Source organism: Drosophila mojavensis, unplaced genomic scaffold (genome assembly GCF_018153725.1).
Source record: "Drosophila mojavensis isolate 15081-1352.22 unplaced genomic scaffold, ASM1815372v1 contig_74, whole genome shotgun sequence".
Lineage (NCBI taxonomy): Eukaryota > Metazoa > Arthropoda > Insecta > Diptera > Drosophilidae > Drosophila > Drosophila mojavensis.
In genome coordinates, this window is record NW_025318899.1 from 17,943,465 (window position 1) to 17,969,478 (window position 26,014).

General features: G+C 41.6%; 6 protein-coding genes across 6 annotated transcripts in view; 2 read left to right on the forward strand and 4 right to left on the reverse strand.

Moving 5' to 3' along the window:
- LOC6582890 (tyramine/octopamine receptor) overlaps positions 1-1,449 on the forward strand; it is a 46,614-nt gene extending 45,165 nt beyond the window's left edge. The window contains exon 4 of the mRNA XM_032731492.2: positions 584-1,449. Coding sequence (XP_032587383.1) covers positions 584-973 — 390 coding nt within the window. The 3' untranslated portion in view covers positions 974-1,449. The remainder of the gene's footprint in view (positions 1-583) is intronic.
- A 1,418-nt stretch (positions 1,450-2,867) lies between these two features.
- On the forward strand, positions 2,868-4,121 carry LOC6582891 (viral IAP-associated factor homolog). The gene is made up of 2 exons (XM_002008538.4): positions 2,868-3,007; positions 3,197-4,121. Exons 1-2 carry the CDS (start codon positions 3,002-3,004, stop codon positions 3,911-3,913), a joined length of 723 nt encoding a protein of 240 aa, XP_002008574.1. The 5' UTR covers positions 2,868-3,001; the 3' UTR covers positions 3,914-4,121.
- On the reverse strand, positions 3,982-5,491 carry LOC6582892 (tubulin polyglutamylase complex subunit 2). The gene is made up of 4 exons (XM_002008539.4): positions 5,061-5,491; positions 4,840-5,007; positions 4,550-4,785; positions 3,982-4,486 (listed from the first exon to the last, which is right to left on the reverse strand). Exons 1-4 carry the CDS (start codon positions 5,128-5,130, stop codon positions 4,124-4,126), a joined length of 837 nt encoding a protein of 278 aa, XP_002008575.1. The 5' UTR covers positions 5,131-5,491; the 3' UTR covers positions 3,982-4,123.
- Positions 5,492-6,212: 721 nt separating this feature from the next.
- On the reverse strand, positions 6,213-11,284 carry LOC6582893 (anoctamin-4). The gene is made up of 13 exons (XM_002008540.4): positions 11,066-11,284; positions 10,812-10,993; positions 9,774-10,748; positions 9,569-9,714; positions 8,926-9,506; positions 8,650-8,867; positions 8,429-8,593; positions 8,118-8,375; positions 7,542-7,637; positions 7,379-7,478; positions 6,922-7,318; positions 6,770-6,860; positions 6,213-6,702 (listed from the first exon to the last, which is right to left on the reverse strand). Exons 1-13 carry the CDS (start codon positions 11,259-11,261, stop codon positions 6,376-6,378), a joined length of 3,732 nt encoding a protein of 1,243 aa, XP_002008576.3. The 5' UTR covers positions 11,262-11,284; the 3' UTR covers positions 6,213-6,375.
- A 3,866-nt stretch (positions 11,285-15,150) lies between these two features.
- Positions 15,151-24,032, reverse strand: LOC6582895. The gene is made up of 11 exons (XM_044010304.1): positions 23,963-24,032; positions 23,630-23,895; positions 20,737-23,571; positions 20,509-20,673; positions 20,265-20,444; positions 20,031-20,198; positions 19,775-19,963; positions 19,534-19,707; positions 19,282-19,467; positions 18,455-19,204; positions 15,151-17,689 (listed from the first exon to the last, which is right to left on the reverse strand). Exons 1-11 carry the CDS (start codon positions 23,967-23,969, stop codon positions 15,200-15,202), a joined length of 7,410 nt encoding a protein of 2,469 aa, XP_043866239.1. The 5' UTR covers positions 23,970-24,032; the 3' UTR covers positions 15,151-15,199.
- Positions 24,033-24,351: 319 nt separating this feature from the next.
- LOC6582896 (mucin-2) lies at positions 24,352-25,484 on the reverse strand. The gene is made up of 2 exons (XM_002008543.4): positions 25,419-25,484; positions 24,352-25,351 (listed from the first exon to the last, which is right to left on the reverse strand). The coding sequence occupies exons 1-2, from the start codon at positions 25,423-25,425 to the stop codon at positions 24,399-24,401; spliced, it is 960 nt and encodes a 319-aa protein (XP_002008579.2). The 5' UTR covers positions 25,426-25,484; the 3' UTR covers positions 24,352-24,398.
- Between the last annotated feature and the right edge of the window lie 530 nt (positions 25,485-26,014).

The following is a 26,014-nucleotide window of genomic DNA, read 5'->3' on the forward strand; positions in this document are numbered from 1 at the left end:
AGTCGACAAATTGAGCTGGCTACGCCCAAAACGGTTAAGAAAACCCGCAAAATGATTTTAGATGATAGCCGGCTGAAGCTGCGTGAGCCAGATGAAATTATTGGCAAATGCCTTTAAATTTATGGCTGCCTTTAAATTTAAAAAATAAATAAAAATTTGGCGATTCGCTTAGTTAGTTACTTAATTATAATCGCCAATTTGCTATTTGCTTGGGCTAAAATAGATTGCAAAAAAAATATGCACCAAAAAATAAAATAAATAAAGTAATTAATTAAATTAAATTAAATAACAATAATATTCAAGTTTGAAAAAGAAATTGCTTGATGATAGAAGACTTGCAGACAATGAAGGGCTGGAATCTGCGGTAATTGTCTATTTAAATGAGCCAGACAGTTTATAATATAAAAAGGATATCAAGAAATCTATGGAGTTAATAGGATATTATGCTGAAACATAAGGAAAAACACCAGTTATATTGCTAGATTTTTCTTTTCTATATCAGATACTTCAGAAAGCACCCTCGTATATAATATAAGCTATACACATATATACTCTATCCATGAAAATTTCCCCAACATTTCAGGTTTGCGTAACCCAAACTGAGGAGCAAACCTCGCTGAAGCTGACGCCGCCGCAGTCGTCGTCAACAGGTGTCGCTGCAGCCAGCGCATTGCAGAAGAAGCCGAGCACTGTGAATCAGTTCATTGAGGAGAAACAGAAGATCTCGTTGTCCAAGGAGCGAAGGGCTGCCCGCACGCTGGGCATCATCATGGGCGTGTTTGTCATCTGCTGGCTGCCCTTCTTTCTCATGTATGTGATTCTGCCGTTCTGCCAGAGCTGCTGTCCCACAAACAAGTTCAAGAACTTCATCACCTGGCTGGGCTACATCAATTCCGGCCTCAATCCGGTCATCTATACGATTTTCAATCTGGACTATAGACGCGCATTCAAAAGACTCCTGGGCATCAAGTGATATGACAGCTCGGGCCGAGCGCAAATGTGCGACAAGCGAGAGAGCGTCAGTCAAAGTGTGTGCCAAAGGTTGATATGATTCGCGAATGTGTGGAAACACCTGACAAACTCTTACACTCAAATATGGTTTCACTCATTTGTAGAAAGATCTCAAAGTTTCATTTAAAGCAATTTATATGTACTAAATAAGAAAGTTACAAATAATTGAGAAAGAAACCAAAAAATCATAAAGCAATTTCCAATAGCTTATAAAAAATTTCTTGTTAGAAAAGCTAATTCTAGTTTTAATAATCTCAAACTATATTTTTATTTTCACTATTTCAACTTATAAAATTAATTTTTTGTCGGGTGACAACAGCTCGAGATTAGTTTGCATCACTTTCGTCGGGTGTTTCGGGCTTTTAGAAATAAATGTAAACTGTTAAATATACTCATGAAATGAAAAGTAAAATATAAATAAATTTTATGTGTGCAAGCGCTATTAAAAAAAAAAAAATGAAATAATTTAAAAAATCAGCATTCAAATTAGAGAAGAAAAAATATGATACAAATAAAATTAAAAACAAAATACAAATGAAAAACTAATTGAATTTAACTAAATGTTTAGGCACGAGTTTGTTGCAAAACTTTCATGTTTCACTAGTCGGCGCATAAATTTAATATATATACAATATATACAAACATAAAAAGCTAATATATATTATAATATATAAAAACTTAGTTAAATTCGCGCGCGCTCAACAATGAGAAACTTCCAATTGTTTACTTAAGCATTAATTTAAAAATATTTATATATAAATTTAGGTAAATGAATTTATAAAAAAAAAAATAATAATAATATCATAATAAATTATTATATATGTATTTATAATTTACGCTTATTTGTTAAATAAATTAATTTAACATGAATTATTTTCATGACAAAGCATCAAATGTGTTGAGTGTGCAATAGCACAGCTATAAGCATAAATTAAATTAAATTTAAATAAAAATAAAAAATATAAAAAGAAATTAAATTAAATGTTACATTATGCAATAGAGTTATCAAATACATATATATATATATATATAAATTGATGTATAAGACCATGAAAAAAAAAAAAAAAAAAAAAAAAACAAATAAATCCATGGAAATTTTTCAATTTTGATGGTGTACGATAATTTCACTAATTAAATTGTTTAATTAGCAAATGCAAATGGACAAAAAGACAGATTCGAATAAAAGTTATAATGTAAAAAAAAAATCACCATGTTTTCTATGAATTTTTTTTTAAAGCAAACTGCTGAACTTCATTATATAGATTCTATATTGGGTGGGCAAAGAACTTTTTATGAGTTGGACAGTCGCGTGTAATAACCCATAATTGAATTATCGATTACTGCGCTACTTATACTAATTAAATGGGCTAAGTGCGCTTTATACGTTGATTATCAAAAGTTTCTGGAAGTTTGGTCATTAAAGCACAAAGAAGGTCAAGACTTAAAGCAGCATTTCTTAACCCTCCCATTAACCCGCAAAGAAATTAAATAAAAATGAATCAAGTGAAACATTCAATTACTCCTTAATTATAACTTGCCTGTTTATATTCAAATACAATAGGTGCTGCATAATGGATAAATAAATATACAGTATTTACATATACATATGTACACGTAGAACCACATGTTGCACATATTACCAGCTGAGTAACTTACTAAAACCTTAACAGTACCTGTTGTTAACACATGTCGTTACTAATGTTAACATTTGAACACCTCCTTAGCTGACACGAGCTGACTGCTATGCCGAGCCCTATTGGAAGAGATAACAGCGGCATGTGTTAACAGTGCTGTTAAATAATTTAGCATTAGTATTTTTTTAGTATTTTGGCACGTACTTTTTGGGATTTCTTACAGTACATTTTGAGTTTCGGTTTCTGTTTACCATATTTTGGTTAGTCATATTATATATTTAGTTAAAATTAAGTGAAAAGAACTTCACTATTTATTTATTTCGACGTATTAACTTTAAGCAAGTAATAAAACAACAATGCAGGTAAGATAACTGCCAGAGCAACACAATTATAATTAATAATTAATACGTTCTGACGTATGTATATAAATATCTTTATGCATGTGCATTCTCTTATCTCCATATTTGGTAAAAACCAAATCAAAACGCAACGCATGAGTGCTTGCCATACAAATTCTGAATGAAAACTAAAACAATATATACTTGCTATAGGACCCAAATGAAGATACCGAATGGAATGATGTGCTACGCGCTAAGGGAATCATTGGACCCAAACAAAAGGAGGCCGAGATCACAGAAGATCAAATCCAGGCCATGATGAATGATGTCATTCAGCGAAGGACGGATTTGCCTCCACAAGAGGGTCAGCGCGACAAGCTGATCGACGATATGTCACTGGATGAGCTGGACGAGCTCGAGGACTCTGAAGACGAGGCCGTATTGGAACAATATCGACAACGTCGCATCGCCGAGATGCGGGCATTGGCAGAGAAGCCACGGTTCGGCAGCGTGCGTGAAATCTCTGGCCAGGATTACGTCAATGAGGTGACAAAGGCTGGCGAGGGCATTTGGGTGGTGCTGCATCTGTATGCCAATGGCGTCCCGCTCTGCGCCCTCATCCACCATCACATGCAACAGCTGGCTGTTCGCTTCCCGCAGACGAAATTCCTGCGCTCCATTGCCACGACCTGCATACCCAACTTCCCTGAGAAGAACCTGCCCACCATTTTCGTATACCACGAGGGCGCCATGCGTAAACAGTTTATTGGACCCATTGAACTGCGTGGCGAGAAGCTGACGCTCGACGAGCTGGAGTTTATGCTGGGCCAAGTGGGCGCTGTGCCCACTGAAATCAAAGAGGATCCCAAGCCACAAATCCGAGATAAAATGTTAGCCGATTTGGAGGACAAGAGCTCAGAGTTCTTTTAGATCTCATTCTATGCTAAGAGAACAAAGAGCATGCCAAGTCACAAATCAGGAATAAGATAAGCTCGGAATTCTTTCAAAAAAAAACTTCATTCTACTTTATGTCATGTGTTCATATTAAGCCATTTCTTTTTGCAGTACAATCTAAATCCTTACCCGATCTTTGAGCATTTGTTAACATAATAAAAAGTAACAATTTTTGCTACCAAAACTTCACTTGTTGTGCGACTTCGCAATGCTCGTTGAGGATTTGGTCGTGCCCTTCGGTTTGCTGCGAAAGATGTTCGGATCGAGAATATTATAAGGATGCTCGCAGGCGGGATTGATTGTGCGTCCACGTCTCGGTTCATTTTTCTCCAGCAAATGCGGAGCCAGCAGCAGAAACAGCTGCTCCGTCCACGAGGGCAGGCCAAAGCTGGAGAAGCACAGCTCCCAGTAGGGCAAACCCAAATGCGCAATGGCCATGCGCAGATACTCGCTGAACGTCTCGGACAGGAACTGCCAGGTCAGCGTGTTTAGCTCCAGCAAATAAAACTTTGGATTATTCGAGCTGGTTGAATCATACAGCATGCAAACCTACAAATTGATAAATCATTTATATATACTAAACAAAAACTCCATTGTTAGATCTTAGCTCACCTTGGCCACTTCATTGATATTGTTAATTTCGAATATTTTGGTCTTGGCTGTAATGATGGGCAAGGGATTATCCCATTTGCCCTTGGGTATCGGTGCAGTCACTGGCGCCGAGCTGGTCGAACTTGTCGAGGAAGCGGAAGGGGTAACCAGTGGAGTGGTCTCGATATTCTCACGCAGCAGCGTCACCTGCAGCAGGTGCGGAAAGTGTATATAGCCGACTCGACGCACATCGGTAGCTAATGGAGATTTGCTTATATATATCATCTCTTATATATAATCTCTTCACTTACGCGAATATTGATAGCTCCAATGCAGCACAAAGCCATCGGTGGATAGATAAAACTTTTTCATGTCCTCTGGCAGGTAGACACAGTGCCTTTGCTCCCAGTTGACCACCTGGCAGGGATTCAACGGCTGCCGACGCTCCAAGCTTACATTGCAGACGCGAGGCACAGATGCTAAAATAGGTTAAATATAACTTAACTATATCAAATACGCTCGCACCACTCACATAGGGTTTTGATGAGACCTAGAGTTAGGTTCTCGTAGAAAGCGTCTTCCAGTGAGACTTTCTTATGCATTTTGCCTGGCTTATATAAATAGTTAAATAGTAGTTTGTAGGCAAGTAAACAATGCCTGCCTGGTCGGTGGTTACGCTGGCAACGGAGTCGCGCCTGAGTGGTTTCTATGACAGCTTATGACTATAGCTCCACATATATGGCTGAGAAAGTTAATTCAGAATGGCCTAAGCTGAATTTGTATCAATTAAATTTTAGATCGTATTACACAAATAGACGCTATGCAATTTGGTCCAAATTTACAACTGGAGAGTAAACTACTTGATCATAAATTTAAATAGGAAGAAACACAGATTGTGAATGTGATATATATTATTATATTTTAATGATATGTAAAACGCATGGCAGACTTTTTTTTTTTAATATTCTACGATATCGGACCGGAAAGAGCTAGTACCTAATAGATTAATAACTAATAGGGAAAAATTAATATAATAAAATTAATAATCATTGGGTTTAAATAATAAATATTTAAATAAAAATATAAGTTAATAAATGTAAATCAATTTATTTATATTTACATATTAAATTTAATAAATGTAAATTAATTTATTTATATTTACATATTTAATTTAATAAATTTGTTGTAAATTAGTTTTAGCATATATTGTTAAATTTATTCATTCAAACCCATCTATATAAATACTTATTAATAAATTTATTCAGATTGAAATAGTTAAAAAAAAAAAAATAGATTCAGTATATTTGCATTAATAAAAATTTTAATAATGAAATAAAATTAATTTATTTAATTAATTAATTAATTTAATTAAATTAATAATGAACTAAATTAATTTATTTAAAAAATTGATTCATTTACCAATTTATCAAATATAAATGGAATAACTTTATTATATCTATTTGTCTTCTAACTTCACGTCAAGCTCAAAAAATGTATGTACTGTTCCACATTTCATATAGCAATTATTATACCTTTCACATACATATGTGACATATATAACGATAAATATAAATGCTGGAAATTTTATAATTAATATAATTGCAATTTATTTATATATAACACATTTACAGCAATTTATATACAGAAGGAAATTAGAAACACAAATAACTATACATATGTAAATTAAATATGAGTTTGGAAATATGAAGATGGTAACGAACATATAGGCAGAATAAAATATAAGAGTGAGGGTGTGAATTGTTTTCGAAGAGTTAATGAGATCGAGTCATATTTGATTTGTTTCATCTCTTTGCTTGCTCAGGGGTCTCATCGGCCTCCTCTTCATGTCAGGAAACCTCCCACACTGTGGACTCCACCGAGCGGCGCGGCCGAGCCGCAACCTCGACATGGGCGTCCAGGCCGTCGCTCAAGCGACTGAAGCGACGCGCCCAGCTGCCACGCGCTGTGGACTGGCTGCCGGCTATAGAGGTGCGTTGGGTGGCGTCACGGAACAGGCTCATGATATCCTGATTGTCGCCCTGGGCACGCTTGATGCCGTGCTGGTATTTGGCCTCTTTGGCAAGCAGCTGCTCGCGCTGCATTTGGGTCTTCACCTCGGATGGCACGTCGGGTATGATGAACTGCATGATGCCCGTTAGCACAAACACCACATGCTGTCATGGAATGCATACAGACATAATTTAATGTAATGTCCCTTCACTTGTAATTTGATTAATGTACCTCGAATACCACAACAAAGGCCAGCCGTGCGGCAAACACGTGCCAATAGTGGGGGCTCAGTCCATAAGGCTCGTAGTCCTTTGGCCCGTTGCTATCAAAGTATGTCAATCGTGCATAGAATGTGTCTAAGAGCCCATTAATAGCTCACTTACCGATAGCCTCTGTACTGGCAGGTATCTGGATCGCGTTCGCTGCTCGTTGCGCCCCACTCCTCCTTGTAGTCGGACGTATTGAATATGGACAGCGAGTGCTCAATGTAGCCGGCCAGCGTGTGGGATTCCGAGTAGACGAACTTGTAGACGACGCGCGGTATAAAGTCACTCGTGTAGGCGATCACAAAGGCATTCGATACGACAGCCGTGTAGGTGATTATGCGCAGAATTCCATACCAGGCACCAATATCCTCCACACGCTCGGCCAGGGGCCGCCTGGCTTGCGTGACCATCTTGTAGGCATCCAAACGTATCTCGGCCACATTGTTGAGCAGCGCAAAGAGCGGCGCCAAGGGAAATGCGGCCACAAACAGCGTGACGAAGCCATATTGAAGTACTATAATAGGGTATAAAAGGGGCTTAGGTTTTAAGTAGTCTATAATAATTGATTACTTACTCATTTCTAGGTACTCATCAAAGAGTGCCAAGCGTCCTGGATCCTGCATGTGATAGTCCTGCTCCCAAGCCATATGCAAATGCGATTCGTCTTTTGTAGCCTGTAAAAAAGAAAAAGCTGGGTTAGTCTATAACTCCTCAAACTGTCCCTTAAATAGACTTACTTGTTTATGTTTTCGCTGACGCCACCAATTCCAAAATTTGGGAAACAAATACTCCATAAAGTTGTTCCAGCACTGTTTGCCCACCATAATGATAGCCTAGAAACAAATAATACACAATTATGTAGGTATATTTAGCAGATCAATTGTTACAAATTTTTAAAATTTGAAATTTGAAAAAAAAAAATATATATTAATAATAATAATAAATTATATATATATATAAAAATTAATAATAATAATAAAATACATATGTAAAAAAACTGTTTTTAAATTAATTAATTAATTAAAAAATATAACATTTGTAATAAAAAAAAATAATATATTTAATTAATAAAAATAAATAAATAAAATACAAAAATATGTATATTTATATTTTTATAATAATAAAAATTGTCCAAAAGGAAAAAAATTTATGCTAATTAATATTAATATTGTTATTATTATTATTTGTTCTAATTATTAAATTGAAATGGTCTAAAATCAATCAATGAATAAAAGTATTATTTAAATATGTATTTTTTAAATAAAAATATGTATATTTATATGTATATTTATATGTATATTTAAAGCACCTACCAATTGTATACAAAGTTCGGAGAGGCAGCCCGCCGGATCGCATATATCATTCTTGAGCCGAAAGAATTCACTGCGTCGCGCCTGATCATCGCCGGGGTAGTCAAAGAAGCGTCCTTTGAAGAAGGCTATGTAGATGAGCGACGAGTAGAAGTTCATAAACTCAAAAAAGAATATCTTAAAGGTATATGAGTCCTCATATTCGGTGTGAGTGCGTGGATTCTCCAGATTGGTTAACTTGATGGCCATGCGGTGGTAGATCTGTAAAATATATTGAATTAGATACCTTTCGTAGTTCTGTGAGCTCGACCTACCCGTGTCAGTATCATGATGACCACCAAATTGATTAGAGCAGCCGTCACAGTGGTAAACAGTTTGGCATGTTCCTTCACAAAGAAGCCGCCGCCGCCATAGATGACCGAGACCAGCGATATGCGATAGATAATCGTTCCCAGCACGGCAGACAGCACCACAGAGATCTATAGATAATCAAATAAACTAGCAACAGAATACGACTCCATCCAATGCTAATTACCATAAAGAGCACAGCACTGCCGGTAATGACAAAGCGTATGGCACGGCTCCAGGTGGACATGTAGGGCTCCTTTTCGCGTGTCACCGGATTCATGCGGAATGTGGTTGCATTGGTTTCAAACTCCGGTCGATTCTCCTCATCCATTTCCACATTGTGTAGATCCCATTCCCAGACCAGAACCGATTGTTTGCGTTTCCACAGCTCCAGGAAGGTGGTTGCTATAGATGAAAGTTCATGACATACATATGGAATATGGGTTAACTCTGTATATATTACCCCAAAAGGACATAAAGATGGCAAAAAACACAGTCGAGGGATTGTCAAAGAGGTAAGTCAGACGCGAGAATAGGCACGATTCGGATAGTCTTTGATAGCTGCAGGCCTTATCACAGAGCGGACAGAGCGTTATATTCCCTGTGCCGGACTCATTGCAGATCTCCTTGCTGGGCGTATTATCCTCCGATTCGAGTGTGGCCAGTCCATAAATAAAGCAAAGAGTGCCCACAACCGATGGATAGACGAGCATTTCGGTGTAGAAGCCCAGCCAACTGAAGTAGAGAGCGATTTTGTCGCCGAAATATTTGCGCACAAGGCACAGCGGCTGCTTCTTGTACCACTGCGAGGGATGTGCCCAGGTCTGATACAGAACGCGACGATCCAGCGATATTCCACTCGAGTGCGGCCGATCATAGCGTCCCTCGTGCAACGGAAAGCAGGCCAAGTAGGTGCCATCGTTGAGCAGACGCCGAATGCCATTGCGATCGCCGTCATCGTACGGCGTCCGAATCAACACCTGCATAACCATCAGCGAGCGTTGCGCACCCGTATACGCTGTGGCGCGATCCTTTACAATGAACCTTACACAAGGAGAGCATTTATAAATCAAGTGAATAAATCATATTAGTTTTAGTAGTCCTACTGCTCCTCCGGATTGCCATTGGCCGTGGCCGCTTTGAATGTGGTCTCGCCCTCAAGCAGACTATTGTCCAGCTGTATCTTTTTAGTTAAACGCTGCCAAACATCCTTCCAGTAGTGCACATTACGCATGACCACGTTCTCCTCATCCTAAATGTGAAATCGACCATAGGAGATATTCGCAAATGAAGGTACCAATTCCAACTCACCCAAGAAGGCTTTACGGATATGGTTATGAAGCGTTTGATGGGCAACTTCAGGTTCATGACCTCGGCCAGGCGTGTCTCCAGGCGCCAGGGGAGGTGAATTTTGAGGAAAAAGGTTTTCTCATTGAACGATTGTGATTTGTCCTCCAGCTCCACTTCGAGGCCCTCCTTCACTAGATTGTCCATAAAGGTGCGTCTAATATCACGGCGTCGTGCTTCCGCTTCCGTCATTACGCCCAGATCCTCCTCCTCCCAGGCCAACACCATGTCCACCTTGCGTCGGCCATCGCGAAACATCAGCGATTCCGGATCGAGACCCTCGCGATCCTGTTTGCTCACACGTCGCTCCTCGCTGCCATCGCCCGTGAGGCTGTTGCTCTTGCTGGCCTTGCGGCTGCTCAGGTAGCTGCCATTGATGCTGCTCTCGTCGGTGGATGTCTTCCGCTCGGCTGGCAGCAATTGCTTATAGCCGAATTGGTCGGACAGCACATTCGAGTGGGATGACTCTACAGCTTCGTAGGCGTCCTTGACACTGGGGTCGGCTTGACTGGCTCTGCGTCCACCCAGAGTCGGACTGAGATTCAGGCCCAGAGTGCGACGCATTGCCGTGCCAGGTATATCCTCATCGTGGTTGCCCACAATGCGCGGCCCAAACGCCTGTGTGGGACTCGGCTCCGCCGACTCCGTCTCCAGATGTGTGGGCAATGGCACTGCAATGGAGTTGACCTTCTGATAGAACGAGCCATTGCTGCCGCGCATCATCGACGAGTTCAGCCATTTCTCTGTGTACGCAGCAGAGCTGATTCTGTTGTTGGAGCTCAGCTCCAAGCTGGGCTTTGGCGTAATGGAATGGCCCACAGACATTGGACTTTGGTTCACCGCCTGCCGCTCAACTTCTAGAAAGTTGTAAATATTATCGGCAGAGACGTTGGGCTCGATGGGTGGCGACTGCAGATCCAGTTCAATTAAAGGACTCTCCTGCAGGAGTAGAGATAGATATAACCATATAGAGAACTTGCTTGATATCCTTGTTTTACTTACAGCATAACCAACTAAACGGCCAGCCACTATGCCGCTATCCTGGCTGAGTCTTCTGGGTCGCAGCTTGATCTGGTTGCTGCGTATCATACGCTCACTTTTCGCTGGACTCGAGACAACTTGGCGCCGCGACGTGCCCAACGAACTGTGCTGCGAATTGCGTAGCGTGGGCACCGAAAGGAATCCTATAAATTAACCATAACGGAAACACAACTAAAGCTATAACGAAATCATTTAATATTTCAATAGACACCCACTTGGAAATTGAAATGCTGTCTGCTCAATAGCTGCTGTCTCGCTCTCGCTCTCGCGCGTCGCACTGTCAATTAGATCCTCACGCGAATTGGCCTCCGTTATGGGTGCAGTGCTCTCATCGTCCACACTGTCGATACGTATTTGAAATATATTCGATTTGCGGCCCGCATTGCCCGTCAGCTTTGCATGATTGCTCATGTTTTCCAAAACTTTAACGTCACAACAGCCTAGAAAATCGTAACAGTGCAATTAAGGCTTGGGTCATGAAGTCTAGTTTTCACAGATTATTTTTTTTAGGACGACTTTTCAGTTAATGTGACCTACAATGACAGCCCATGAGGATTTGCTGTGCATGTGTCTCGATTCCCATCATTAAATATGCATTCATATTTAGAAGTTCGATGAAAATCGAAACGTAGCTCATAACACTCAAACGCAAATAGGCCATCAATACCTTTCTGTGTGACAATATACAAATAAGTAGAAGAGCTATGAGACCTTGCAAATGTTTGTTGTCATCTAAGCGAATTGTAAGTGAAATTTGAAATTTGAAATGAGTAAAAGGTTTAAATCAAAATTTTAGCTGGCTTTCTATATCAACCAAACATTCTTATTTAAATCAATAAAATTTTAGAGCTATTTTTAGACAATTTTAAAAATCATTAAAAAATAATACACCCTTCTTATGGAGTGTATACTTGGTTTTATTAATACAAATAAAATTAAAAAAATTAAAAATAGAAAAAATATTAGAAAAATAAGAATTCAATTAAACAAAAATCATAAAAATTAATAGTTTCTAGCTTAATGTGAAAAATATTAGTATTTTAAAATTTTTGGTTTGATTTAAATTTACTTTTTATTTATATATTATTATTATATTATTATTATTATTTTTTTTTTTTTTTTTGTATTTATAATATATTTTTTATTACATTATTTATGTTATTATTTATTATTCTTTAAAAAAATTCTAATTAAACCTCTTACTTAATGCCAAAAAAAAAAAAAAAACAATTATAAAAGCTTTATATTATTAATTATTAAATTAAATAATCATAGCACTTAACGTTGCTATATTATTCAGGTTTCATTTAACGTTTTTAGTCTGTATTTATACACAAACACACACGCACACACACATACACACATATCATGTGTACATCGTACTCCCCAAGGACCACTTAATTCTGTCATTAAAATCGCCTGAAAAAGCAAACAGGCAAACATATTAAATGTCTAATTCATCTATATTTATATAATTAAATGTAATAGAAATGTACGAAGATAGTTTTAAATGTCAAGGGTTTAATATAAAAACAAAATGCCATATATGAAACTTGAAAACTAAAAGGAAAATCATTATAAATTCATAATGCGACTCTTCAAGCTCAGGCAAGAGACCCACTAAATAACCTTTTCGATACGATTGCTTGTTTATAAATTGAACAAGATACATTGACATGAAGTATATATTCGAAAAACCAAAATCAGGATATCGTTATGCATATAAAATATATATATATGTATAAGCACCATGAAATGGTTATGGCTCACGTCACGAGTGAATGCCCAACTTCAGTTCGTAGTACTCGAGGCCAAAGGCATAATAGCCTTTGTACACACACACACACATGCAAACAGACACACATTTATGGGGCACATCAGTATATATAATATAAGTATATATATGATAGATAATGCACATTAGTGAGAGGTCCACATCGGGTCGATAAATGTTGAATAAATAAACTTGTTGCTGAACTAAATTGGCGGCTAGTTGTTGATTCTCACTAGGCGAATGTCAAATACGTATAATTTATTTATTTTCCATTGACTGAAATATGTGCTCAAAGGAGTCTGGATTTAAAAGCCTCCACTTCCATTTCGATTGACACGAATCGAACAAGACCTTTTCTAGTTCGCCCCAAAAATGTGGCACATACTATATATAAATAGAGATACATATCGTAGTGCGCCCAGTATGACTTGCCAGATGCGTCAATATTAGTTGTAAGTAGCTGGCTTGTCAGTTGTGCAAAGTCTCATGCCGTCGTAGTAATCACAGCAATTGAAGGTTTATTGATTCGACATTCTCATTCTTCAAGTTCTATATTAATAATCGATTATTGATTTCAAGTTGAAAGTATTCAAATGCCACTCAACTAAAACTAATCAAAAATTTCACCGTCACTATAGGACAACTGGAATACTTATATATTTACTTGAATACTTATATATTTATTTATTTTTTGATTTATTATTCCATACTTTTAACGCTTGATGTCTGTGTTAATGTTGCTTTTTTTTTTTACTATTGACTTAAAATGTTTGTTTTCCTTTTATATTTATCTATTTTTTTTTTTTTTTTTAATATCTTTTTTTAATCATCTTTTTTTCGGTATTTGCTCGCGTGTCCTATATTAGTTATTAACACATTCCGTTCTGCATAATGGACACTGCGAGCGATTTCGACCGATTTGTTAAAGCACTCGCGCACGAATGACCAAAGAACTGACACAAACCACTGACCACAAGCTAAGCACTATAAGTAAGCTTGCAACTGTCGCCTGTCCCAACCACCGGAGCGACTATCTACTACTACAGCTATTGCTAGATAATCAAAGTAGTTCAGTTTTTTCATGTGTTGCTCTCTCACCCACGCCAAATCGAGCTCGCCACGTTTCTGGGGCTTAATGGTTAATTGACATAGTTGCCCGTGAAGTACTGGCTACAATTTGACATTTCGACTATTCTAATTTTTGTTGTTAGTTTTCTCTTCTTCCTTTTTTTTTTTTTTTTTTTTTTGATATATAGTAGTTATATGAATTAATAAAAAATTATGTTCTATTTGATAGGGCAGCCAAGTACCGCAGGGAATTTTGAACCCATGAACCGGCAATCGAATCTATTGTAGCCCCACACCCATTTAAGGTCCTTCTCGGGGGGTTCACAGAGTTAAACAACGACCTCACTATTAATTGCCGTTACATACTAGTAACGTAAAAACTATAAAAATAGAAATAGAATGGATTATTATACGGTCGCCCATCTATTTCGAGCCGACTGTATATACTTACGTCAAACAATTGGCCAAGTGCGTCGTTTACCACCTTCAAGACAAGGCGATGCGTGATATGTGATATTTGTTATTAGCAGCCTACAGTTGTTGTTGTCTCTTGAAAATCGTGACGAACGTTGTTATTATTTAAATTTACTGCACACAAATATAATAGATTGCAAGGCTCTGATAGAGGGAATTACTGTTCCGACACTTGACCGACTTCCTGATTGATTGCCTGACTAATTGATGCCGAATGCATTGCCAGCAATTCACCTTCCTGGTAGGGAAGGCACACTTCGGAATTATCCTATATGCATTAGCTTTTTAATAGAAATACTTTAATGGGAAATCTTGTCCAAAGGCAGTTAAGAAATTTATTTAATATAATTCATTTGAGAGGAGACTCGTTTCAAAAGTAACTCATATGATTTTGTCAAAGGCAACTTTACGATCTTCTATGCGATTCTCATTATTTATAGTTCTATAAAGTCTTTCATTTATACATATATTAATACATATAGTACCATAGCAAACACAACTCAAATTTTATACCTCCTGCGCTACATTTAATGAATGTCGCTCTTCTATGCGCTTCTCATAAGTTTAATTGCTGAAAACTATAGGTTTTGTGAAAACAGTATATATACTATTGAGTTATATTAAAGAATTTCATTAACAAGAAAACTTGAGAGCCAGAGGGTGAAAAAGCGTTGACGGAGAAAGAAAACAAAAATCTATTAAAGAGAGGAAAGAATATAAATAATAATATTTTTTATAAAAAGTATGAGCTAGTATAGTTAAAGAAGAGATGCATATATAAATTATGAAAGTATTCAGGATAACAATTTTTAGTTGATCTTACTTCCCACTATCTCGATATCTCTCTCTCTCTATCTCTCTCTATCTTTCACTCTCTCTCTCTCTTTCCTTCTTGCTCAGTGTTTGTTTCTAAACCAGTTTCATTTGAATAATCCACCCATTGATAACTTTATTGAACCCAACACCATAAATATATAAATAGCTTTTAAAAATGAGTTTCTAGAGATAGAAGGTTGTAGAAATTCTTCACAGCTCACTCGTCGCCCTTAGCCAATTCGTTGGAATTGTTGTTGCACTGCTGCAGCACATCCGTTTCACAAGAGTTTGTAGTCTTGCTGAAGAACTGGCCCGCCTCGCACTCAGCCTCGATCTTCTGTCCGTGCAGACACACAAAGTATCCGCGACAATTGTTAGCATCCCGAGCCAATTGGCCATGTTTGCCACTGCAGACGCCCACACGTTCGCCATTCTCCATGAGGCAGGTGCCGTCGTTCTGCCGGCAAATGCCCAGCAGGCTGTCGAAGCTCTCGCCATTGCGACAGCGTTGCGAGATGGGCTCGTCCTCTTCGCAGCTGATGTAGCGCCGGCAATCGCCCGGCTCGGCAATGGACACGCCCTCATCGATCAGCTCGCACAGATTGGCAATGTCAGCGGGTGCATCGCTGCAATTCTTGGGCAACTGTGTGGCAAGTGAGTCCAGTGAATCCGTTTCCATAACATCCAATTTCAACTCCTGCACCTCCTGCTGATCCTCGTCCATGGCCAGCTCGTACGCCTGACACTGCTTCAGGGTTGCATTGAAGAAGTAGCCCGCATAGCAACGCTCTCCGCGCAGCTTGTTCGAGATGCAGATGTAGAAACTGTTGCAGTTGGCCAAGTCTGGCAACAACTGGCCATTTTTACCCTCGCACATCACCGGATTGGGTTTGGGCTTCTGATCGCTGCTGATTGTTGAATTTGTCAAATTCTGAGCGGCCTCATTGATGACATACGGGCAGGAGCCATCGTCTGGGGTGCAGAGCAGCTGCTCGGCGTTGAAGTAGCTGTCGCTGCCACAGCGTTGCATAAGTGCCACGCCCCCAGCACAAATGTAGTACCTAGTGCAGTCCTTAGAGTCAGCCACATAGCTGCCATCCGGCAGATGCTCGCAGCTAAAGAGAGCGCTGCTGTTGCCACTGCCTCCACTGTCGTCCCCTTTGCCCAGTTGTCCACGCTGGCACTCGGAGCTCTGCTGTGCCGGCTCGCAGCGCTCCAGACTGGCATTGTAGACCTGTTTGGCTTCACACTCGGCCGCAAAAGCAAGTCCATGCACGCAGGCGTAATACTGATTGCAGTACAGCTGATGGGGCAGTCGCGTGCCATGGGCCACTTTCTTGCAGAGGCCCTGCGAGTCGGACAACGATTTCTGCCGGCACTGACCCTGATCCAGTTGGCACTGCGCCAGCATTCTATTAAAGTACTGACCCTTCGGGCAGTACTGCAACTCTGTTGCATTCTGGCTGTAGCTGCTGTCCACACTAAGGCCAAAGCCGCTGCAGTTGTAATATGCCTGACAATTTGTCGGATGCGCTATTAATGTACCCGCTGTGCTATTGGAGCACACCGAGTCAGTGGGCCGACAGCTGCCATCGTTGGGTCGACAATAGCCCAGCAGCGCATCGAAGAAGCTGCCCGAGCCGCAGCTCTGCGGCAGAGCCGGCTGCTCCTGCAGGCATAGGTAAAACCGTGTACAGTCCGTCGCATCCGCAACGCTCAGCCCGTCGGGCTGGCCCAGGCAACTGTTGCTAGGCTGAGTCTTCAGCTCAGCTGCAGCTGTGGCTGCACTTTGACACTTCGCCAGGGACTGACACCTGTTGAGCTGGCGCGAAAAGCTGTTGTCGCGCAAGCAGCTGCTCAGGTGCCACTCGTCCGCATTGCAGTAGTAGAAGAACTGAGTGCAATTCGCATCGGGCAGAGACACAGCTCGCAGCTCGCCCTGCTGACAGCTGCGCCGCAAGCCGCTGCCCTGGCAGCTGCCATTAGAGCGCATACAGCCCAGCTGCGGCTCGAACTCCTCCGACTTGGCGCAAGTCTTTGTCAGCCAGCGACCATTGATGCACTGCTCATAGGAGCGGCAACTGGTGGCCAAAGCGCGCTGCTGTCCATCCACACAGGCCGTGGCGTTAGCTCCATTCGCATCCAGACGACACTGCTCGCCATCGTTGGGCAGACAGTAGTTGATCTCTCGGCTAAAGTACATGCCGAGCGGGCACTGCTGTATCCACCAGACATTGTCCATGCACATCAGAAACTTGTCGCAGGCCATTCCATACGGACGCACTGTCAAGTGCTGGCAGCCTTTCGATTGCTGGCCCTCGCTGCGATTCTGCCAGCTGCAGAAGTCATCGCCCTCGATCTCCGGCATGGGCAGACAGGTGCTCAACTGCGCCGCATAGTAGTGCCGCCTGGGACAGCTACGTAGCCGCCACTTGCCCGCCGCACACCGGAAGTATTGCAGGCAGCTGCCCTTGCCAGCTCTGCTCGGAATCGTCTCCGACTCGCTGCTCGCATCGCAAGGCGGCAAGCCCAACACTCGCGCATAGCTGCAAACCATGTCATCTCGTGGCTCCAGACAGCGCTGCTGCTCCGGATTGTAGTAGCGCTCCTCGGAGCAGCTGCGCTTGCGCCAGTTGCCATCCAGGCAAATCTCATATTGGGAGCAATTCGCTGGCACTGAACGCTTTGAATTGGCTTCGCAAATGAACTAGAAAGAATAAGAAGGGAAATATATATATACGAAAAATATGTGAATAGAAGAGAAAAATATGAGGAAATTCTAAAGAACTTTTAAAAGTCGGACCTAAAACATCTTAAATGATCTTAAATGACCCAGCTGCAAGATTTAGGGATCTTAACTGAAATCTAATCTTAATTGACTAATGGGTACGGAATCATATCTAACTAATAACTAATAATAAGTCCAGTAAAGAAATTCTATTGGTTTACTTTCGAAAATCGAACCATAATAAAACTGGAATGACCTTAGCTATATAATTTGCATTTCTATTTAATCCAAGACCGCAATGGATTATATACTAAACATATCAAGTCTAGTGGCAAAAGCATCTCTATATACCTATCTTTATAAGCCCACTCACCAATATAGCGCTTAGATTCTCTCAGCTAGACGGACACAAAACTCATATACTCTTTTCAACTAGTGAACGAGTACATGAAATAAAAACCGAAATACAAATTTTGTTTGTATAAAAATAAACATACGGACGAATAAGTTTGTATATGTATATGTATATATATATTTGGATAAGTATAATTTTGGATCAAGCGGAATTTCTCATAATATATATAGTAACTCATAAATAACAGAGGTAATTAAGTATATGTAAGTATGTAATTTAAGACATCGTCTAAGCTCTATAAGTCATTCAAGTCATTGGCGAGGGGTCACGTTCGGTAATGCCTATGTAAACTTCTGGAAGAGTTTCTTAAAGAATGATAGGGATCTTACTTTTTCCTCCGGCTCCACGGATCTCTTCTGTATGACATGCTCATCGGCCATGCACATGCCCAAGTCGCGATCAAACAACTTGTTATCGGGACAGGCGTGATATGTCACAATATCGGGACTTCCGTCGCACGAGCAGAAACCTTGGGGCATACCCTTAGCAGCGAATGCCTCGAACTGTGTCCGACTGACGCAGTCCCGTGGATCGCAAGCTGCCACAGCGGAGGTCTTTTCATGCACACAGACGCCGAGAGTCTCATCGAATACATGGCCATCCGTGCAATGATAATAGGTGGGCACCGTATCGCAGACACAGAAACCGCTGGTTGTGTTTCGTGCAGCGAACGCATCGAACTTGACGCGCGTTTTGCACATTGTCGGATCACAGGCATCCACAACACAGATGTTGAGAATCTTATCATAAACTTGATATTGTCCACAGCTCTGATAGGTGGCAACGCCAGACGCTTCGCACACGCAGAAGCCATTGAGCGTGTCCTTGGCTGCAAAGGTAGTGAGAGCCGTACGGCTGTTGCACAAGGTGGAATCACAAGCCACATCCAGATTGGCACCAGTGGCTGTATCCAGGCATAGGTTTAGCTTGGCGTCGTACTCCTTGCCCTCGGGGCAATCCTGATAGACGGCGATACCCTCCAGACATAGACAAAAGCCGGTTGTCGTATTCAAGGCCTCAAAATTGGAGTAATCCGCCAATTTAGCACATCCCGTGGGATTACAAACGCAGCTGGGTGCCTATGGGAAATCAAGGAAGTTACATAAATGCTCATCTAGATCATTTGCTACTGCAGTAAATTCAATTTGAAACTCACCTCCCTTAAGAGACAGAGGTCGACGGTGGAATCATAAAATTTGCCTAGCGGGCAGTTGACGTAGTAAGCCTCGCCGCCTTGACAAAGACAGAAGCTCGAGTCATCCTCTTCATTCGATGAGGCAAACGTGGCATCCTCAGGCAGGGAGGCGCACTTGCTGCTGCAGCAATATGGGCTGATAATACCCTATACCGAATAAATGACGTTTGATATTTAAAATTTATAGATATCAATTGAATTTCAATGGCCTACCGTTACTTCCAGACAGGCTCCGACATCAACATCAAACTGCTTTCCATCGGGACACAATCTGTAATAAGGGAAGCCACTCTGACAATAGCAGAAGCCCTCAGTTCCATTGAGTGCCAAATACGGCTCGTTTTCTGCGAGAGTATCACACTGTGTCGCATCACAAACAGCAGGACCCTATACATAATAATAAATATATATATATATTGTCTCTACAAGAAATGAAGCTCAGTCAAATATTTACCGCTGCCTCTAGGCAAATCAGTAAATCTACGTCGAACTCCTTGCCCTCAGGGCACTGCGTATAAACTCCACAGGACTCCTTGCAATAGCAGAAACCGGCGACAGAATTGGCAACTGGATAAGTGGTGTATTCAACCTCTGTCGCGCATATTGTTGAGTCACACTCATTCACAGGACATTCGATAATCGGCTAAGAAACAAATATATATATTTATAAGAAATATATAATATATAACCCAAGCATGCTAAGTACTTACAGTTGGGAACAAGCAAACGCCTAAAGAAGCATCGTAGACTTTACCGAACGGGCAGGAGTGGAACGAGGCCAGCTCATCCATACACAAACAGAAGCCAGTGTCCGAGGCTTTCGATGCGAATGTATCACCATTTGGCTTACCGCTGCAGTAGCCTGTGCAGCATCTTGGCTGTAATTGTTAAGGTATTCAAGTTGAGCTTATAAGCATTCTTTTTATATAGAAGTCTCAACCTACATCTGCCAGCGGCGCCAGTACACACTTGAGTTGAGCGTCATTGAAAGTGTAGCCGACGGGGCAAGGCACTGATACGGGTTGATTGGCACGGCATAGGCAGAAGCTGTTAGGATCGTCATAGTTGACAGAGACAGAGTACTCCGGGGCGTTAACGCACTCTTGGGGATCACAAGGTCCCGTCTAGAATGTGTTCGTATTAAATATAAAATAAAAATGATCCAGATCATTCCACTTCACTACTCACAAAAAGGCATGCGCCCGCCGTGGCGTTGAATGTCGTGCCCGCATTGCAGTTCTTCAAGAAGGCACCGTCGGTCTCGCACAGGCAGAAGGTGCTGTCATCACCCGTCAGCGATGCATAGACCTGATTGACATTGGTCTTCTTGCACTGGGTTTGATCACAGGAGGTCTGCAATAAATAAGAATTATGACATATGCCCAAAAGCTGGACATTCGATATGAATTCACTTACACTTGGTTGAGGCAGACAAATGGACAAAGTCGGATCAAAGGCCGAGTTCGGTGGACAGGAACGAATAAGTGCGAAATTGTCGATGCAAACATAGAATCTCGTAATGTCACTGGGATCTGGGAAGGTGGCTCCATCAGCAGCTGTCGCGCACTGATTTGCATTACAAGTCACAGTGGCGGAACAAGTGGCTGTCTTTGTATTGAAAGCTTCGCCCTTGGGGCAATCCATAACCCGAGGCACTCCAGCGGTGCACTCGAAGTACTTGGAGCAGATGGGATGTGCTACATTGCCATCTTTAGAGTCGCAAGGATTAATGCATTGTCCAGTGACATCGATGATGCAGCTGCTACCGTCAAAGCGCTCGCCGCTGTCACAGGTACCAGGCACCGCCAATCCATCGTTGCAGGTAACGTAGGACGAGCAACATGAGCCGGGCATCACGAAGCCATTAGGCTTATTGTTGCATACCCAGCATGTGGCGTCGGTGTCGGGCACACAGGCACCAACACTGTTGCTGAATATGTTGCCGCGACCACAGGTGCCCTCGACCAGCTCACCGTTCTGGCAAAGCACATACATATCGCATTCGGTTGTCGAGGCCTGCATGGCGCCTTCGGCCAAGCCATTGCATGAGGCAGATCGTTTGCTGCGCGAGTTCGGCTGCAGCCATTTGTTTTCGGGGCATTGATTGTTGTCATCCCGGCGACAGATGCCCACGGAGGCATCAAAGTAGAAGCCACCAGTACAGGACTCCTTAGCCCATTTGCCATTGATGCACGCAAAGTAGGTCCAACAGTTGTCAGCACCACGGGCTGCGGAAAATTCCTTGCATTCGCCACCCGCAGCTATAGCAGTAGACTCAACCACACATATGTTCAGGCTGTCATCATAGTAGCTTCCTTGTCCACAATCAGCGGACACCAATTCACCATTCTCGCATTTGAAGTAGAGGCGGCAATTCTCGGGATCACGCACCGTCTCTCCATCTTTGACGCCATTATCACAATCCTTTCCTGTTATTGGACCTTCGGTCGAGCATGTTGGGCATACATTATTCTCATCAATAACGCAAGCCCCAAGAAGTGCATTGAAATAGGATCCACTTGGGCATGTCCTCGATATCCAGGCGCCATTCTCGCAATAGTTATACTTATTGCAGTTCTCCTCGTCGACAGACACAGTTTCATTTGTGCAGGCTGTACTTGCGCAGCAGTGGTTATCGCTGTCAACCACACATATGTTCAGGCTGTCGTCGTAGTAGTTTCCTTGCCCACAATCAGCGGACACCAATTCCCCATTCTCGCATTTGAAGTAGAGGCGGCAGTTCTCGGGATCAAGAACCGTCTCTCCATCTTTGACGCCATTATCACAATCCTTGCCTGTTATTGGACCTTCGGTTGAGCATGGTGGGCATACATTATTCTCATCAATAACGCAAGCCCCAAGAAGTGCATTGAAATAGGATCCACTTGGACATGTCCTCGATATCCAGGTGCCATTCTCGCAATAGTTATACTTATTGCAGTTCTCCTCGTCGACAGACACAGTTTCATTTGTGCAGGTTGTATTTGAGCAGCAGTGGTTATCGCTGTCAACCACACATACGTTCAGGCTGTCGTCGTAGTAGTTTCCTTGTCCACAATCAGCGGACACCAATTCACCATTCTCGCATTTGAAGTAGAGGCGGCAATTCTCGGGATCAAGTACAGTCTCTCCATCTTTGGTGCCATTATCACAATCCTTGCCTGTTATTGGACCTTCAGTTGAGCATGGTGGGCATACATTATTCTCATCAATAACGCAAGCCCCAACAAGTGCATCGAAATAGGATCCACTAGGGCATGTCTTCGATATCCAGGTGCCATTCTCGCAATAGTTATACTTATTGCAGTTCTCCTCGTCGACAGACACAGTTTCATTTGTGCAGGTTGTATTTGAGCAGCAGTGGTTATCGCTGTCAACCACACATATGTTCAGGCTGTCGTCGTAGTAGTTTCCTTGTCCACAATCAGCGGACACCAATTCCCCATTCTCGCATTTGAAATAGAGGCGGCAATTCTCGGGATCAAGAACCGTCTCTCCATCTTTGACACCATTATCACAATCCTTGCCTGTTATTGGACCTTCGGTTGAGCATTGAGGACATACGTTATTCTCATCAATAACGCAAGTCTCAATGGATTTATCAAAATAGGATCCACTTGCACATGTCTTCGATTCCCAGCTGCCATCCTGGCAAACGTTGTACTTGTAGCAGAATTCATCATCGGCTGACACAGTACCGTCCACACATGTAGTACCTGGAGTAGTTGTGCACTCCTTGTCGGGGCATGTGCCCGGTAAGCAGTGCAGGCCGCTCTCACTAAAGTAGCTACCGGTGGGACACAGTTGGCGGGTTGCCTTTTGCTGAGAGCATATATAGAAGGCGCCGCAGTCGTCATTATCAGCCACCATGGAGCCATCGGTTTTGCCAATGCAGAAGTTCTCCCAGCAGTTTGAGTTATTCTCATCAATGACGCAATCGACCGAACTGTTGCTGTAGTAGGAGCCACTGGCACAGGTCTTTACTGTGGCCACCTTGTCCTCGCAGACGTAGTAACTGGCACAGGATGTGTTGCTTGGGAAGGACACACCATTTTCCTTCGTCAAGCACTGGTTTTGCCAGCACTCTGATGCTGGATCTGGAATGCAAGCATTCGTCGTAATGTCAAATTGGCTACCGGCATCACAGCTCTGTGCATATGCGAGCTGCTCATCACAGATATAGAACTCGGAGCAGTAACCAGACTTAGGTAAGTAGGCGCCATTGACCTCGCTGGCACAGATGTTGGCAAGCTAGTGGAAATTGAGAATAGAGTAGATGAAATGAAAGACCTCAGATTTATCAACTTACACCAGAAAGTGGAGCAGCTAGGCTCAGTTTGCAGACTCCACGTCTTGCTGCCGAGCATTTGCCTGTCTTCGGATTGTAGTCCTTGCCCTTGGGGCATTTAATGGAACGCACCACGTTCTTGTTAGTACAACGATAATAGCTGGAGCAGCTTTTAGGATTCGGCCAGTGTGATGTCAGGCCACGTAGCTTGCGGTAAACGCATTCAGGATCGGCAGCACCGACAATTGCTGCCACTGCGGTCAACGTAACCACAGTAAGCAGAGTAACTGTTAGGGGAAAACGAAATTTACTTTACGCAACTCTATGAATTGATGTCGATGTCCTTTTGCTGACCTTTCATTTCTGTTCACTGATATTCCACGGCTGTTGCTATGATTGGACTCCGCACAATTACCAAAATTTCGTGGTCTTTATATACATACTAAGAGAACGTGGTTAACATTGATTTCTGCTTATCAGCATCATTCGATCGATCAGTGCGTACTTATCAGCATTTGTAGTTTGTGTTCAACATGCGCCCATCAAGTACTTTTAATTGAGTTCAAGACTTTGTGCATGAATTCCAGGAAGACAGCAAACCGAATGTCATAGAGTCTGCTCAGCCACACCCCAAATATAAATTCGCCGATTCTTAATTGGTTATGAATGAAGTGCAATGACAATACATGTGCACCCAAAATTATAAAAACATTATTGCTAAAAAATTAAAGCTTTAAGCTCTATAATTCTTTGCATATATACATATATGGTTTACTATATATATTCATATTCAAGCGCAAACAGCTTCACAAGTCTTTGTCCTAGAGTCCCAATAGAGATCGGATGGACAGTCTTTTATATAGCCAAGGTCACCATCGCAATGGACAAACTTGTGACAGTCATAGGGATATGGCAGCAGCTCAACACCCGGATGGTTTCTACACATTGCATCGATATCTATGCCACCTATGGTTGTTGTTGGTACAGATATGGTTGTGCCTGTGGATTCATTCGATGCGGTCGTCGTTATTGGCTCTTCGCTTGTTCTGCTATCAGTTGTCTGTCCGGTTGTTCCTTGTGTTGAAGTAATACCCGATGGAGTTGTTGCTGATGTTCCTTGACTGGAGCTATTGGGATCTGCAGTGGGTATTACGTCTGTTGGATTTGTTGGCGGCTCTATAGATGTTCCTTGACTGGAACTATTGGGATCTGCAGTGGGTGTTACGCCTGTTGGATTTGGTGGAGACTCCGAAGACGTCTCTTGTGTTGAGCTATTTGGATCTACAGTGGGAGTTACGCCCGTTGGATTTGGTGGAGGCTCAGTTGACGTTTCTTCTGTTGAAATATTTGGATCCGCAGTAGGGGTAACTCCCGTTGGATTTGGTGGAGGCTCAGTAGAACTATTAGGATCTGCAGTGGGTGTTACCTCCGTCGTTGTCTGTGGCAGCCCTGTGGGCGTTTCTTGTGTTGAAGCATTCGGATCCCTGGTAGGATTTGGTGGCGACTCAGATGTGGTGCCGGGATCCCGATTTGGTGTGGTCTCAGAAGGGGTCTGTGTCGAACGTGTGGGTGACACACTGGTTGTCTTCTCAGTTGACTCATTGTCCGTTGGCGTCGATTGAGAGGGGTTCGAGGTTACGCAAGGCGGTGTAATTGTTGTCGTAACTGGTTTGAAACAGCTTGCAGCGTTAAGTGTTTTTAGCAGTAGCACCAACTGCAATAATAGTAATACACTGAAGGCCACTGAAATGGTTACAAATGTCCTTTGATGTCTATCAAATACGAAAGTTCAACTATTTAGAGAACTTACCTTTCATTTTGTTCTAAAACCAAGTGTTTAACAATACTAGAGCAGCTGCAGACGATGCGCTTCATATTTATAGCACTCGAAAATGCTACTATATGTATTATTGCTCTATCAATGTCTAATTAGTGCATTACAATGCACTTATTCAGTTATCTTATCTCAATTTTGTTGATTTGCATAAACCTACATATTCAATCAGAAATTGTCAATATTATTGCCCATAGTCAATCGAAGGTAGTAAACAAAGGTGAGGAATTCTGAAAAATTGATGACTGAATTACAATCTTACATTTGTATTCAATTAATTAGGAACTAAATGATTTGATAATTAGTGTTATGTGTAAACTTGCAAAATAAATAACTATATGCCTGAAAGTATGCAACATAATGGATTTACTATGTAATATTTACTACTATTTCTTCGAATTGGTAGTAGAATTTTTGGTTTGGAATGGGAAAAAGTCGTTATAAAATTAATAATACTTAAATTTCTTGTTTTCATATTTATAAATAACTTTTGTGCACTGACTCTAACAATCTGATTTCTAATATCAAAAAGTTATGAAATGTATGAAATAAATTACTAACACACTCACATT

Bases quoted from the DNA above. Each gene is read 5' to 3' on its own strand.
- LOC6582895 (XM_044010304.1), bottom strand. The intron at 20,445-20,508 runs GTGAGTAGTGAA...AACACATTCTAG, and splicing joins CGGCGGGCGCATGCCTTTTT to ACGGGACCTTGTGATCCCCA. The intron at 17,690-18,454 runs GTAAGATCCCTA...TATTCTTTCTAG, and splicing joins CCGTGGAGCCGGAGGAAAAA to TTCATTTGCGAAGCCAATTC.
- LOC6582892 (XM_002008539.4), bottom strand. From the start codon at position 5,130: ATGCATAAGAAAGTCTCACTGGAAGACGCTTTCTACGAGAACCTAACT. The intron at 5,008-5,060 runs GTGAGTGGTGCG...AACCTATTTTAG, and splicing joins AGGTCTCATCAAAACCCTAT to CATCTGTGCCTCGCGTCTGC. The intron at 4,487-4,549 runs GTGAGCTAAGAT...ATCAATTTGTAG, and splicing joins ATATCAATGAAGTGGCCAAG to GTTTGCATGCTGTATGATTC.
- LOC6582893 (XM_002008540.4), bottom strand. From the start codon at position 11,261: ATGAGCAATCATGCAAAGCTGACGGGCAATGCGGGCCGCAAATCGAAT. The intron at 9,715-9,773 runs GTGAGTTGGAAT...TTTCACATTTAG, and splicing joins TATCCGTAAAGCCTTCTTGG to GATGAGGAGAACGTGGTCAT. The intron at 8,376-8,428 runs GTAGGTCGAGCT...TATATTTTACAG, and splicing joins TCATCATGATACTGACACGG to ATCTACCACCGCATGGCCAT.